Source organism: Eriocheir sinensis, chromosome 40 (assembly GCF_024679095.1).
Source record: "Eriocheir sinensis breed Jianghai 21 chromosome 40, ASM2467909v1, whole genome shotgun sequence".
Taxonomy (NCBI): Eukaryota; Metazoa; Arthropoda; class Malacostraca; order Decapoda; family Varunidae; genus Eriocheir; species Eriocheir sinensis.
Window position 1 is genome coordinate 5724842 of NC_066548.1, and position 16071 is coordinate 5740912.

The 16071-nt window shown below is 36.6% G+C and overlaps 1 protein-coding gene across 3 annotated transcripts in view; it reads right to left on the reverse strand.

The window, feature by feature from the left end:
• Positions 1–68: 68 nt before the first annotated feature.
• Positions 69–16071, reverse strand: part of LOC127009265 (dedicator of cytokinesis protein 9-like) — a 42307-nt gene continuing 26304 nt past the window's right edge. For all 3 annotated transcript variants that reach the window (XM_050882158.1, XM_050882157.1, XM_050882156.1), the window contains 7 exons: positions 14231–14412; positions 12743–12823; positions 12185–12331; positions 10182–10445; positions 9957–10076; positions 9177–9295; positions 69–7938 (listed from right to left, as the gene is read on the reverse strand). In XM_050882158.1, coding sequence (XP_050738115.1) covers positions 7701–7938; positions 9177–9295; positions 9957–10076; positions 10182–10445; positions 12185–12331; positions 12743–12823; positions 14231–14412 — 1151 coding nt within the window. In that variant the 3' untranslated portion in view covers positions 69–7700. The remainder of the gene's footprint in view (positions 7939–9176; positions 9296–9956; positions 10077–10181; positions 10446–12184; positions 12332–12742; positions 12824–14230; positions 14413–16071) is intronic.

Sequence of the window (16071 nt, forward strand, 5' to 3'; positions counted from 1 at the left end):
AGACTACCCACATGGTGCCCTGCAGACCACCCAGCAACCCAGACTCTAAAGGAAACCATCCAAGTGAATCAAGAACGAGCTCTGGGGGGCAGGATGAGCCAAGAAAAGATGGCGCCACTATAAAATACTTGCCTGCGCCATGATGGGCTGCGGCCGATTTCCATCCAGGCCCCTCAAGAAAGCCTACCGAGACTATAGGCTGACACACAAAATATGTGTATGTGTGTGTGTGTGTGTGTGTGTGTGTGTGTAATTCACCTCTTGGTCTGCTGCGCGTCTCTCTCGAGACAGCCAGCCGTTCCCCTACGGAAGAGCACAGAGCTCATAGTACCGATCTTTGGGAAGGACTGAGACCACTCACACAGTGTGTGTGTGTTGAGAGATGTTTCTTCTCTTCCTGGTATTCTATGTATCTTTAATCAACTCCTTTATCTTTGACTGAGAATGGAACCACTTCATGAGCTAAGGAAAATGGAAAAAATAAGCCAGTTCCATAAAACTCAATTTCTCTGTCCATCAGCTGGACATAACCTTCAAGCAACTACACTCTTTCTCAGGAACACTCAAGTACTTCCTCTTCTATATCTAACTAGTATTGCAAACTTGGCTTCCATGACAACTGGGGCTCTGATAAATTTTCATAATTCTTTTCCCCCCTGCGATGCAAAATATGGGCAAACCTTTTTATTCATTACATTTAAACTGTGGATTTTTTTTTAACTTAAATAATGATTTTTCAAAACCCTTTCTTTCTATTCAAAAGATCCATTTCATAATGGTGCACAGATTGCTATGCCACAGCCAGAGTTTGTTCTGTCAAGAATCCTAATCCATCATAAAGATAGCAAGATTCACAACTTCCCTCTCAAGCTCCTCTCACTCGTACAGGCCAACATGCAGAGGAAATGAATGAATGGGTTAGGAATAACAAGTCAATTCTGCTATGGGAGTTTTCCTAGAAAACTCGACATATAGCAAATAGTGAAGCAGTTATAATACAGGTATGATGGAGATTCGTTCCTGGACACAGTCAACCGTGCATATGTATAAAAATAACTCCAGCCCCAAGAAAAATACTTTTACAGTAAATACAGACTCCCATATGTCTGCATTTAAAGCACACATAAGCAAACTTTAGTTATGTAGCAAAGGAATGATGGAAAATAGTAGGCTACATGCTCATCAGTGCAATGCTACATGCAGTACAAATCAGTCTTATTCAGTATGAGTATTCATACCACCCGTCATGCTGAGAGACTGCATATTGCCTTCTGGTCTTCAATGCGACACGAATTTGTATATGACTTAAATTTGGAATGAAAATATTTCCTTCAGTCTATACACTACAACAAGATAATTTTTTCTTGTATTCCCCATTTCTTTGTGTAAAGGGCAACTCCCCTCTGTCCCTGCAAGAGGGATGGAAAGGAGCCAATGCCATGGGGATGTGAGAATGACAGAATGAGGAGAGGAAAGGAGACACGGGGGTGAGGTCAAGATCCAACACAGTGAAATAGACTGAATCCTGTATATTCCAGATCCAAATCTGCCTTCCTTACCCAACCTCTTTCCTCCTCTTTTAAGAGATGACCTTGTTGACATTTCAAGGTCTTGCAGTGGCTAGCTCACCCACTTCCTTGAACACATCATCAAACCCTTCGAAGCCAACTCTTACAGCCATTGGTTATTGAGGCAAAAATATCACACCACAGCACACACGCTGCAATAACTTTTGAGCTAATGCAAGCCCTGTCTTTCAGCTGATGCACTACCATAATGATGTTCCCAGCAACAATCCTGCAGCTTATACAGGCAAATAAACTTGCATGAGACCCTGTAGTGGTAGTAGTTACAATCATTGCTGAAAAAAGGCATGTGTAGGAGATAAGATGCAGAAGAGTGAGTCAATGGGTGAATGAGATGTACTATGCATCAGAAGCCATGTGGCACTTCATGCAAAGTGTGTGCTGTGCTTCACCTCCCTGGGTGTGTAAAGCTTATGCCACCACCTTGGCTCTACTTGCAGCTTTAAGTACCTGAAAATAGCATACAGTAGGGCTAAAAATGTCCAAGTGAATGTGCTGAGCACAAATCTGAATCTTATTATCAACACAGCAGCAAACATGTCATCAAAGAGACAGCCAAACACTTCCTTCCAGTGAAAAACACATATTTGAAAGAATCCAAACTTTATTTTATAGACGGTATCTATTCTAGTTGCAGTTGTCAAAATTATGAATTTGGAAGTCATTATTGGCAAAATCCTACAGTATTAACTGTACCTCCATTTCCCTACTTTGACTTGCCTAAAGCTGAATCATATCACAAAATATAAGTGCAATTAGCTGCACAGTTTGGCTGCTTACCACACCAAACTCTTACTTCTTGTCATAAAGGTAAGGGTAAAGTTGGGAGCAGATGCTACTATGTGTGTGGCCTCGGTGCTCATCCCTGTTTTATTGGCACTCACAAACAAATCACAGTACTGTAAAGCCATGAAAATACTTGAAAAATGGAGAACACAGACACTCACATTAGGGTAGTAAAAGCAGGACTGCAGTGTATAGGTAAAATGGCAACACTGCAATAGTGCTGGGGCACTTCATGCATACCAACATCTTTTTAGTGCATACCCACAACCCTCCATAGCTGATGGCAGCTATGGCATGCACAATTAATCATGCTAAAAAAGAACAAAACATAATGGGCATAATGTGGTGGCCGCACCACTCAAAAAAATCTCGATACACACATATGCTCAAAATGCCATGGTTATGGGGAGACAAAATGCTTAAGTATTGGTGCCCTGTAAGAATGGGCAAAATACTTCAGTAAAATAAACATACGTGTAATACTATAAGATAAACCTTGTCAAAACTCAATATATTTCATCCTAAATATCAATAATTCATTACATATTAAATAGTTCTCAATCATGCTGCCACAATCCCATTTCATTGGTCTTTAAAACTTGCTCTAATTAGGGAATCAACTTAGTTTTGCTAGTCTTCATCCAGCATTTGATAATGATTTCAGTTACAATAATTAAAAGGTCTGGTATTGCAATTAATCTGACCTTATTCAACCAAATATCTGTTTTAGTACCAAAGATGGTGCACAAAACTGTAATTTTGGTCTCCTCACTATTTTATTCCACTGATGGTATTCCAACTGTGGAAGGTTTAATTCTGCTGCCATTTTATGGGTCCAAATTTACAAACTTTGTTTCAGCCACTGAACTTTTGGTAGACAGGCATGCTGCATACCTGTGAGTCACACACCTGATGGGCATAAAACAAGACATTAATTCAAATCTCTATTTCATCTGCATATCTTTGAAAAACGTGGTTGATATATAACATGCATCACCAAATAACATAAATACTCTTATTTTTTAAAGAGGTAAGAGCCTTATAATCAAAAGAAAACTGGGAGTAAGTGTCACATGCAATTTAATGTGTGCACACACACACACACACACACACACACACACACACAAGGGCTGGGCAGCTGCAACATCAACACAACAACCTTCACATAGGTTGTGAGAAACAATGCTAAATAGCAATGTGAATATGACCAAGCTATTGTTATGAAAGGGAGAGGAGTGAATAAGTGGGGTCCCGTTATAAGCTAGTGATGACAAGCTGGGAAAAATATTCAAAACACAAAACATGTCATTGTGGTTGTGACAGCTTTAACTTTGAAACAACCAGTTGGTATGGTGGAGGCAGTGTTTGCTGAAAACAACTGGGATATTAATACCCAGGTGAAAGATAATAACATATTGTGAAGAAGTCAGAAATGACAAAATGACAAGAGGAGTGACGATAGCAGTGAAGAAAGGCATAAATATGGATGATGTGGAACTGGGAGAGGGTTTAGCAGAGTTGATAAACATAAAATAAGAATTTAAGAGGAGAGGCAAAAAGATATATTTCAGTAGTGATTGTCGCGCTAAAAAAAAGGAGCATGGAATGAGGCTACATTCTCCAGTCTGACAGATTTATCGTACAAAGACTGGAAAAAAATGGGGCTGTCATCCTTGGTAGAAAGAAGAGAGAGAAGACATGATTGCAATGCTCAGGGCAAGAATGGGAGTATAAAGAGTGAATAAAAAAGATATGTTTGTATGGGATGAGGGAGTATCAACAGGACATGGAAAGAAACTGCAGAAGATAAGGTTCTTGAAGAGTATTAAGAAACACTTTTTTATGTAAATGTACTGAACTGCAGAATGGATTGGACAGGAGATCCTCAAGTCCAAAATCTATAATTAATATAAAGCTTAGTTTGACCAACTGACCAACTGAGACATGAAGACAGGACCCCATGAGGGAAGCTCATTTCATGTATATCACAACTAGACAACTAGGTAAATACACACACACACACACACAAAAAAAAAAAAAAAAAAAAAAAATTAACAAAAGACAAGTAGAAGTACAGTACACAAAAATTATATATTGACAGGATGAACTTAAAATACAGTAAATTGGTCAAGCTACTTCTTTAAGCAGTAGCTGTATGAGAAAGCAAAATGGGAAAAATTATATAAAAATTTGAGGCAAAAGGCTAAATATCTGTACTGTACAAAAATCTGAATGTTACTACATATAATTTAATAAATATTTTTTTCTGCTATCAAAATATATAGAAATACTAAAAATAAGTATAGAGTAGCTACATCATAAAGTATCTAGTCAACTATAAGTATTCCTATTCATATCTATCACTGTATTTGAGTATCTTCAATTATTTCATTATAGAAAAATCTATATATTGTCATTTATGAATGTTCATAAATTTAACTATTTTATTTCATGGCCATGTTCATATACCCACTTCGTGTCCCTTACAACAACGTGAATATCATTTGTGTCATGCGCTTAGCTCAGTATAAGGCCACTAGAAACTACATTTACTAGCGTAAAAGTATCACACAAAATAGTTAGCAATGTCAGCAATTTCTCTAACAATCGTGCAGTTAGCCAATTACCAAGTCAAGAGCATGTCAGCCTTAAACAGAATAAATTTTTTCATTTTTTTTATAGAAAGTCTGCCAGTGTCCACAAATACAATTGCTTTTGATTCAGTCTTTTCCTTGTTTTCCTTATGCTGACTGTAACATGTTGGGTGGATTGTAAATTACTGGTTATTTGAAATATGCTATGGAAGAAACACTCATTTCCAATGCACACTCACCATCAAACACATATCAACTCATCTTTGAACACTGAAATTGCAGAAGTCAGTAAGCCAACTTTGAATAATCCTAAATATAGAAGCACCATTCAACATTATAGGAATTAGTTTCCTGACATTTATTGGAAATAGTATGTGGTGACGGTGCACAGGTTTTTAACTTACATGCAAACAAGGCTCTACACATACCACCTTTCAGCATTTCCTTATCATCCTTAAAATGCAAGGAATTTGTTGCATAAATATGCGCTGGAGCATTTATCAACATTTCAGCAATGCTTGTGCTGGCTTCAATATAGCCAAAACAGTATATCCAAAGTGGTGGTACAGTGCAGTCATGGTTCTGCATAATAAAAAGACCTAAAGGGTAATTTCTTGACCTCTTCTGTCATACAGAAAGCTTTTTCAAGGATACATATTAGCAGCATGCAGTGTATCATTTATACATTACAATAGGACAGCCACAGCCAACTGGTTATTTTCTGCATTCTATTCCTCTTTTGGAAGAATGTTCTCTTATCTCAATAAAACTTAGTTTGATTGCCCACCTACATATGGTGGTATCAAGTATACAAAAATTAGTTATCTATAGAACTTATGAGACTGCCAGCCCACAACACACATCTTCCTGTAAAATATCCTCTATTTCCCTTAAAATCAGTAAATCAATTAAATACATGATGTGCAACTTCTTGTTCATTTTCATATAAAAGGTGAACATGATACAGTTGACCTTCGATTTCACAAACCTTTATATCCTGAATTTCAGGTTTCAGGAAAAATCTGGATAATAGAAATTTTACTCTGTGCACCATCATCATGTTCTGGATGCAGAGTGAGATTCACAGAATATTTGCCAGTAGTGCACACAGCAGGACTGTATTGTTGTTGCAATTAGTTGTGAAAGATGGGAAAGTGTGCTGTACATTACCTTTTATTCATTGTTAGTATACTTCCAATAGTTTTTTTTTTTTTTTTTTTTTTTTTTTTGTGATTAGCAATGGCTTCAAAACAGAAATAAGATGGGTATGGTGCTGGATAGGCAACACTCTTGTCTCAGAACAATCATGATAACAAGAGCACCAAGAGATACACAAATGACTGGCTGCTCCATGTCGCCAGATGTGGTGCCAGCAAGCTCAGGCTGACATGGCAGAAGTGTTCAGGGACAAACTTGGTTACTACTCACAATAACAAAGTGCATAAAGAGACACGCCAGGCCACTATGTTCCATGTAACAAACATAGTATTGGCCAACAGAGACAGGCACAGTGGTGGCACTCATCATGAGAAAAATTTGGCCAATACTTACAAGACATTAGTTGGTGTATTTTCTTCTAATGTAAACACTTCTTTAGTGAAATGCAGGTTCCTGGCATTTTCAAATTAACTTTCCTATTTTATTTGTCTATAAAATCGAGGGTCAACTGTAGTTACTTCCTTCTTTAAAAGTTAATAAAACTGTATACAGATCATTGCTGGACATTCCTTGTTGTATTTGAAATTAATGCACACATGAAATGTGTGATTTCCTATCAAAGACTGCCTAGCTTTACTATTATAAAACTAAATACTAAGTAATTACAAATATAAAATCAATAAATTCTCACATTGTGCATTTTCTTAAAAGCATAAGGTAATGTTAAAGCTGATGTGTCACGTAGATCTTAAGAATTTCAATAACTAAAAATTTTAAAGGTCCAGTTTCATTACTACACCATAAAGTCATAAAAACCTAAAATGAAGAAATTTTACATACTTTTACTACAATTGCAAATCAGACAATAAGACACTAAGCTCCAATGGTCATAAAAAATATAACCATAATAACTATTACTGTAATGATGGTGATTACGAAGGCAATGAAAACAATTATGATAGTATACATCATACCACCCTGCTTTCCAGGTAAGGCAAAGCAATGATCTCAAATTGCCAATTGATCAAACCAGAGGTAAAGTTGACAACAAATGTATACAAAAATATAATTATTATAATCATATGTAATCATGATAAAAATAATAATAGTAATAATAATAATAATAATAATAATAATAATAATAATAATAATAATAATAATAATAATAATAATAATAATAATAATGATAAGAATAATAATAACAATGATGATGATAATAATAAAAATAATAATAATAATAATAATAATATCACTTCATATTCATATATTCTTAAAATTACAATGGCACAAAATATATTTGTACCTTTCAGTTAGTAAAGCAGCCACTAAAAATACTGAACATTGAAATGGTTAAAAACATATGTACATTCTTTTGTCTCTTGTGATCCTGGTTCATCTCAGCCAAGTTTAATGACAATCAACCATCATCAATTAACCTTTGTCCCTGCCAGGCAAGATGGGCCAGTGACGGATCCTAAAGAAAAAAAGCTGAGCATTTCCAATGAACCAAATACACTATCCTGAACACATTCATATAAGTATTAGTTGCTCTACAAAATAGTTGCAGAATTGAAACTTATGCACTACTGGCACCACCAGGGGAACTTATCATACTCAAGTAATGCTGAGAGGACCTTTTCAGTACACTGTCAACAGCCACCTGGGCTGCTAAAAGGGGCTCATTCAAGATGGAAGACAGAGACTGTAGTAACTCAGAGAAATTACTCTCCAAAGCCATTTGATATTCATACTGATCACTGCTTATAACAAGACTATTCAGATCTAGTGCTTCCTTGGATATGCACACAAACTCCCTGTTGGATGAAAAAATTTAACTATATTAGGGCACAATTACCATATACATATTATAGTCTTAAATAATTACTATCATGATCACACCTAGGCTGTAAACAATCACCTTACAAGTGTATCAGAATGCACACCATCAAATATCTGGCTACACACGATGGGTGGTTTGCTAGAATAACTGATTGTTTTGGCAATAACCAAAATAAATGAGTTCCTCATTATGCCAAGCACTTACTGTGACTGTGATCAAACTATGGAGACAAATATACCAAAAATAAGATATATTTCTGCTTCTTTTTTTTATTTTAGGGGGGGGGGGGGGGGAAATGGCCATACAACATACAGGATTTCTGTTACTGAATATGTAAAACACTACAGGTATACCATCAATGTACTGGCAACTGATGGTCTGACACACCTTATTCAGGACAAAATTATGAGGAAGCTTGAAATTTCTGAAACCCCTAAACTAGTTTGATTGGGTGGCATCATGTGTGCAGCGTGAAGCTTGGATTGTTTACATGTTTGTTGATCCCTTAATTACGTGAGATTCTAGGCTTATTTCTCACATTAAACCTGGCTATGTTTCCAAAGAGAGATGCAGGTGTCAGTATTAGTGTCAAACACAAACAACAATCCATTTTAATGAACGAAAAAGTGAAATGTTGACAAGACTGGACTACTGTGCTTCAACGTATACGCTGTGATGAGTATGGTATCAGATTATCATTTGTTGATGATAATAGAAAATAAAAAAGTAAGAAAATTTTGAAATTTTATGCAAATTGACTACAGATGTATGATTCATGGGTCAGAGGTCTTTGAATGAATTATTATATGTGACCTCAGCTGGCCCAGCAAAATGATTGATCCAGTGAAGCCTTTGCAACCAAAGCACCCTCCATAATCTCATTTTATGCCCAGCATGTGCTCTGGACTACACTGCATGAAAAAAAATATCCATTATAATGCTGGTTGGTTTGCTTCTCTAGGTGTTTAGGGTTGCTCACTGCACTCAGACAAAATAAAGATACTTTTGCTTTGAGTAACCCAGAGTCCCCTTTTGTCATCTCCTAGAATGTCTATCAATCCACATGTCATTACTGATTTCATATGTGGGTGTGATTTAAATCTCTATTTCAATATTGATATTGTGTTGAGATAAAATTAAGTATATCTGAAGCAGTGAACCCTAAGATGTTGGCAAAGTTGTACTATATGGCATAATCTAATTTAGACTTACCTGTAGACATCCTTCAGCCGTAAAACTTGATTAACAGGATATGAAGCACAATGAGACTCATCAAGGAAGGTAGAGGCATAAGCCAGGGGTCCAGCATTTACTTGTACACTGATGCTTCCCTGAAAATTTGGAAAAAAAATACTACATTCAAGCTGAAAAGGCAACGGCATTACATATGAAAGCATATACATGTGACTGGAAAAGTTGGGACACACCCACACCCACACAGGCACACATGCATGCGCACAAGCACGCACACGTGTTCACATGCATGCATGCATGCACACACGCATGCATGCCTGCACACACGCACATGAAGGAAAGGCTGGATAAATGTAGATATGGAGACGGGACTATTAGAGCTTAGCTCAGGCCCGGTAGACTACAAAGTTGGAAAGTTTCATTTAGTCGGCGCAACATCTGTGGTCATATGCCAGAGAGAGACAGAAGGGGAAGGAATTACAGGAGAAGGGAACAGATCCCAGTTGATGGGACACAACCCCCGATTAATACCTGGTACCCATTCTCTGCTGGGTGGACAGGGGCGTAGGGTATCGGAAAAGCCGCCCAAATTTTCCACTCCACCCGGGAATCGAACCCAGGCTCTCTCGGTTGTGAGCCAAATGTGCTAACCACTGCTGGTAGACTACAAATAGGTAAATACAAATAGGTAAGTACATGCCTGCACACACACACGCATGCATGCACAAACACACACACACACACACACACACAATATAGTGAGATATATACATACATTAAACTGGCAAACACCCATACCTGGAGCTTCAGTTGCAGTTTCTTGACATCAGTTGGTGTCTTGTTGATTATTTCCCTGAGCTCCTTCACTCTACTTTCCATTTCATCAATTGCAACTTCAATTGGAGACATTTCTAAAACCTGCAGAACAATTCAATTTTTAACCGTGTCATAATCCAACACCCCTCTTGTCAACAAAAAAGATAGGCATAGCTAAGCCATCACAATGCAGCAAAACAATCTTACCTCTGTATCAATGACATGGATTCTCTTCTTGACATAGGGAAAAGTATAATCAGTTTTGATGATGACTCTTCTTTTCCACTGCTCTTCTAGCTTGCCATGAGCCTTGCCTCCTTGGGTGAAGGGAGTTTCAAACATAAAAGTATTGATGTTACTGTTGCGATCAAACTCAGTTTGTCTATTGACTCTTTCTTCTTCAGTAAAATAAGGAGACACATGAGTCACTTGGATGTATGCATACCTGGACTCAAGCTCATCTGCTTCAACCTGTGATGAGAAAATATGTCCACTGTACTACGAGGATCTAAAATTTGAAGTTTACTTTGTAGATACTACTTCTATAATAAAAAATAAAAAAATAAAAAAAAATAAAAAGTTTGGAATATAGGTGACATGAGACATACAGATCACATAAAGTTAATAATTGGCTTGGTGGTGAAGGTAGGTGGGAAGAACTTAATAAATTTTGGAAAACAAGATGAAAGACAGTGTGTGCAAACATAGTGGAAATGAAGAAGCAAGACACTGAACAACATACAAGTTGGAGCAGAAGTTGATAAACCAAAATACAGTTAAGTCTCTTATATCCATGTCTCTTAACCAAATTATTTGAATAACCCCAAGGTTTACGAAAACTTTCTCATTTCATTTAACCGAAGAAATCAGAAATTCATCCAAAATCTGAACCTCGCACCACTAGTGTTTGTTTACGGATGTTCCACAAAAGTGCACGCCAGTTGCCACCAGCTCCCCGCCTTCCCCGCAGTTGGTGGAAGTGCTAAGAGGAAAAGAGTTGTGCTTACTTCGAAACAGAAAATAGAAATATGTAAGAAGATAGAAAGTGGTGTAAGCAGAACTGTGTTGATGAAGGATTACAATGTCGGGTCTACCACGCTGTACGACATACAAAAACAGAAAGACAAACTTCTCAGTTTTGTGGTTAATTCTATTTCACAAACTATGGAAAAGAGATGTACATTAAAGGAAGCAAAGTTTCAAGAGCTGGACAAAGTTTTATACGAGTGGTTTCTTACCACACGTACCGAGGGATGTGCAGTGACTGGCCCACTCATCATACAAAAAGCTAAGCATTTCTATGAACTCATGGAATGGAAAAAGCCATGTGAATTATCTATTGGTTGTCTCCAAAAGTTTAAAAAGAGACATGGCATCAGGAAACTAAATGTGTGTGCTGAAAAAAATTTGGCCAACACGGACGCTGCAGAGGAATTTGTCAACAAATTTCGTCAGCTCATTTACTTAATCTGTTTTCCCTTGTATTTTATAGATTATCATTCACCCGAAAAATTTGATTAAATGGCACTTTTAAAGTCCTGTGATTTTTTAATAAAAGAGACTTCACTGTACATGGGAGAATTAATGAATCAAGGATACCCATTTACATTTAGAGATCAAGGGTTTGCTTCTCCGGGTTAAGAGATATGTTCCTGTGTTAGTGAAATGCTGTGCAACTGATGCTCAAATTAACAGGCTAACAAGAGGAGGACCCTGTTTGTAAATTCTGATGGGCTTCTAGTAAGAGGGGAAAGAGTATAAAAATCTGGAAAAACCCTTTCAATTTTGGACCTTCTCATTTCCATTTCTCATTTTCCAAACAAAATTTACTACATAGTTGCCCATCCAAAGAGGAAGACAAAATCACAAGTTTAAGGTTTATGGCACTGATAACACTGAAGACAATGTTGTCAAGGGCTAGCCTTTGTGAGATGGAAAGAAAGAAAGTAAATTTAAGGGTATTGCAGACTTGAGCTTATTAAAAAGTTGAAGTCTAGGACACTTATAGAACAAGTTTGTGCAGTATAGTGAATAAAACATATTATTTTAGACATTGAAAAGCTGTTAAATATGTGAATATAACAAATAACAAAGATATAGAAGAAGAAATGTCAAAGTGATATATTCACCAGTGAGTTTAAGTAGTACAAAAACACTTCTAAATTGATGTATGAACAGATGAGTAACCATTTCCTCCTGACATGACTTACTGAATTTGAATCCATAATCATCTTCACAACCTCCTTGCCAAATTTATCACAGTACTGGTGGTAAAGACGTTCTGATATTTCAGCCAATGAGGTCACTTTGGGCTCTTTATACACATATTCTTTACCAGCTTCATCTTCAAAGTATGTCTGAAACAAAATAAACTTTGACAACCAAGAGGGATTTATGTTTTAACACACACATGGGTATTTAGAATGCATGACACTGTACTTGCATGTTATTAAGAAAGAATAAACAAGAAAAAAGCACAGTGGAAGTCAGGCTGAACTGAAGCATACTCTGTGCTTCATGTCTCTTATTGCAGTGTATGCTCCTACTGAAAAGTATTAAACTGAAAAGAAGTAGGTGTTCTATGCCAAACACAACTCCATATTAGATCAGTGCTCCACTTGGGATCCCCCATTGTTATGAGTGACTTTAACACTACTAGAGGCACTGAGTGCTCAGGTGTAAATATGAATGTAAAAGAATATATCACCAATACTTACACAAAATTCAATTTTCCTAAGTAATATGTAGTTTGAAAATATTGTACTTACTGGCCCAAAGAATGCAACTCTGTAGTACCGGCCTAGCAACCGTTTCTGTGAAGTGTTGACTTCCACAACACAGGAATACGCCTGGATAATAATGATATGAGTTATAAAGTTTCTTAAAAATAATACCATAAGTTATAAGGTTTCTTAAAAATGTAGAGTAGCAAACATCTGAAAACTCAGTATTATTGCAATCAGTCTTCAAAGTTAAACAAAATACAACACGGCTTCATCACTACATTACAGTATTTTCTGGCATAAAAAGCAAGCATTGTTTCCCAAGTTTCAGAACATCACCTTGAATCTTAAACTTGCAAGGTCTAACTTATGGGTCAGCTATGGAGGTCCCAGTGGTTTGGTACACAGTAAAAATAATTACAATCATTCACCCTAAAAAAATGGCCTCCAAGATATTTAAGTGACAATAGTATAAAGAGTATAAAGTCCATTCTCTTAGTTTGGGATTCCCCTGTTCTGCAAACTCTACTGTGAAAAATTTATAAATATGCAGTTTACAGTAAATACAGTAAAACTGACTCTTTGCCACCCACCATGGATGGCATAGTGCTGTGCACTCCAAGAACAGTATATCTGTACCACTGCATTTACAATAACTCACATAAATCCTCCCACCTTTACCTACATTAATAACTGTGATTAAGACTTTGTACTTTGCGAGGCAGTATGTCGCCCAATTTTTTGCAAAATATGAGAATGGACCATATACTAATGAAATACAGCATTACTCATACATAATAAAACCAGCCAGGAAAAAATACAGTGATATCTTGTGATAAAGATGTAAAGACAGTGTCACTGAACATCAGATGCTGCAGTATCCAATAAAGCAAACTGGCAAACGCCTCCAGGAATAATCTACTCCCAAGTTGTTGTATTTACTGGTAACTTTTCATAAGGGAGCAAATAATTGCCAGTCGAGAAGACATTTCAGGAACTACACATGACCACAGAGGTAACAAACTAGTGTTCATTTATACACCATATATGAAAATTAGGGAAACTGCTACAATTCAGTGAAAAAATTTCATAATGAACACCACCGTGTGCCGGGGATCAAACCCAGGCCATGGCTCATCAGTGCCTCAGTTGGTATGCTGCCCTGACTTCTACTCAGGAGGCCGTCGTTCAATCCACAGCACTCAGTGGTGTTCATTACAGGATATATGACAAGTTGTGAAAATTTCATTCCATTGGACTGTTTGATGTATAAAAATTATACCTTATACTCTGTCACATTTGAATAATGTTTGACACATTTGCAATACGTTTTACTTTTTCAAGGATACGCCTGCCAAATCTGGGTGGGGCCTTATTTGACAGAAATTTCCTCTAATCTAATTAGAAGTTTCTGAGTCGTGAAGTGCTCAGACAACACAGTAATTTGATGAGAGGTTTCTGGAAGTTCTGAAGGATTTCTGTAAAGATTTCTGTTAATATGAAATGCATTATATGTTATTACTTATTACTGACCTGGTATAAATGTGAGTAGCATTGAACCAGCGCTGGGTAGTTACGACGAGCCTCATAAATAGGAATGAGGATTCTGTACAGATTGCCGAGGAGCTCATACCGCTCTGCTCGTTCCACCATTCCACCAGCCAGTTCCAGCTGGTTTATCAGTGAATCCATAGTGAACACTGTGTCCACCAATCCTGAAGGTAAGTTTTGAAAATATATACAAAACTTCCACAGCAGTATCTACTCAATTATCTCATCAGATCACCTGTGTCTCAATCATCAGTGGCCTCATTTGCTGTAAAGGAAGGGTGAAGTCACAAAGAGCATGTTTAAATTACAACAAGCATTTTAGGAAAGAAATATTAGAGGTAAGGCCCAGTCCTTGGTGTCAGCCTCCTGTACCATAGGAGGTTGTCCTTTATGGTCATCTTTTGGGACACAAAGTGGAATACAGAGACACTGCTTCCAAAGGTAACACAAGAAAGTGAAAGCATGACAAATGAAGTCTGGAACACAAACAGACATGCTAAAAGATGCAAAGCAAATAAAAAACACAGTAAAACCTCAGTCTAGTGAAATTGGATTATATTGAATGTAAATTTAGCTCATGGAATTTTTATATTATTTTCACGACTTAGTTGAAATTTTCACTTAACTGAAATTGATTCAACTAATGTGATTGCACTAACACAAGTCTGGAATGCATAGGAGTCCATCAGGCATGATGTGCACCTAACGTTGAGACCCTTGACACTGCTACAGAAGGTCAGCTCATTTTTATCTTCTTTATAAATACAACAGATATATTTATGTTAAACTCAACCATTAAACTAGCACACATATTTAACTTGATGTTTCAAGAATTTCAAATCACTCAAAAGGAAAGGTAATCTTCCTCTTCTAAATGATAAATGTGGCCATTTTCTTTGTCAAAGTCCTATCAAACTTTTGACCATCAATCAAACTAATCAAAATATGCTATTAAAAAAATAATGGTTTGTCACAGATTTTAATGAAACCATATTCAGTTTACTGGAAACTATAATCTGAGGTGAAGTCAAAGAAAAATACAATATACAAGTTGGTAATGTGCCAATGACTAAGTAACTACTTGATCTACAGTGGTAGAAGATGGCAAATTTAATGTCAATATCTGCATTCATTAATACTTTTCAGAATTCAAAATCAGGGAGCCCTCATATCTGTATATTTTTTTCAAAACCCATCTTGTTATTTCTAAAATCCATTTATCATACTAAACCAGGCAAGTGAATGATGAATAACATCAAGCAACAGCTGACAACATTTGCATGTGTTAAATCTCTGGAATAATATCAACACACAAATCTTACAGATATAAAAAGGTTTATGAAAAACAAGTCAGTGACCAGCTGGCATTTAGCTGCAGATGCTTAGATGGCACTGTTCCATGGTAATCAATAAATTAGTAAGTACTGACTGGTAAGCGTTACACCTGCTGTTGCTCCAAACAAAGATTGCTTCTATTCAGGGTCAATATCAAGGTTAATTTGCTATGTCTTGAGACATTGAGGAAAAACATGGCTGAGCTGCTGTTCTCTCAGTAAGACTAAGGAAAGTTAATACAGTTATAAATATCTACTAAAGCAACCCCTGCCATCGGTGTGTTGAAAATACTATGCAGTACCCTTGTGATATTACCAAACAAGATGACTGCCTTAATACATGAATACATGAAATAATGCATTATCAAGTAATTTTCTTCTTAGACAATCAGATAAAATGTAAATATGTGATTTGAGGTAAAAGATAAAAGTAACACTGACTTCAGTCCTGATAAGATGCCTTAGTCTTTCTCATATGTATAAACAAAC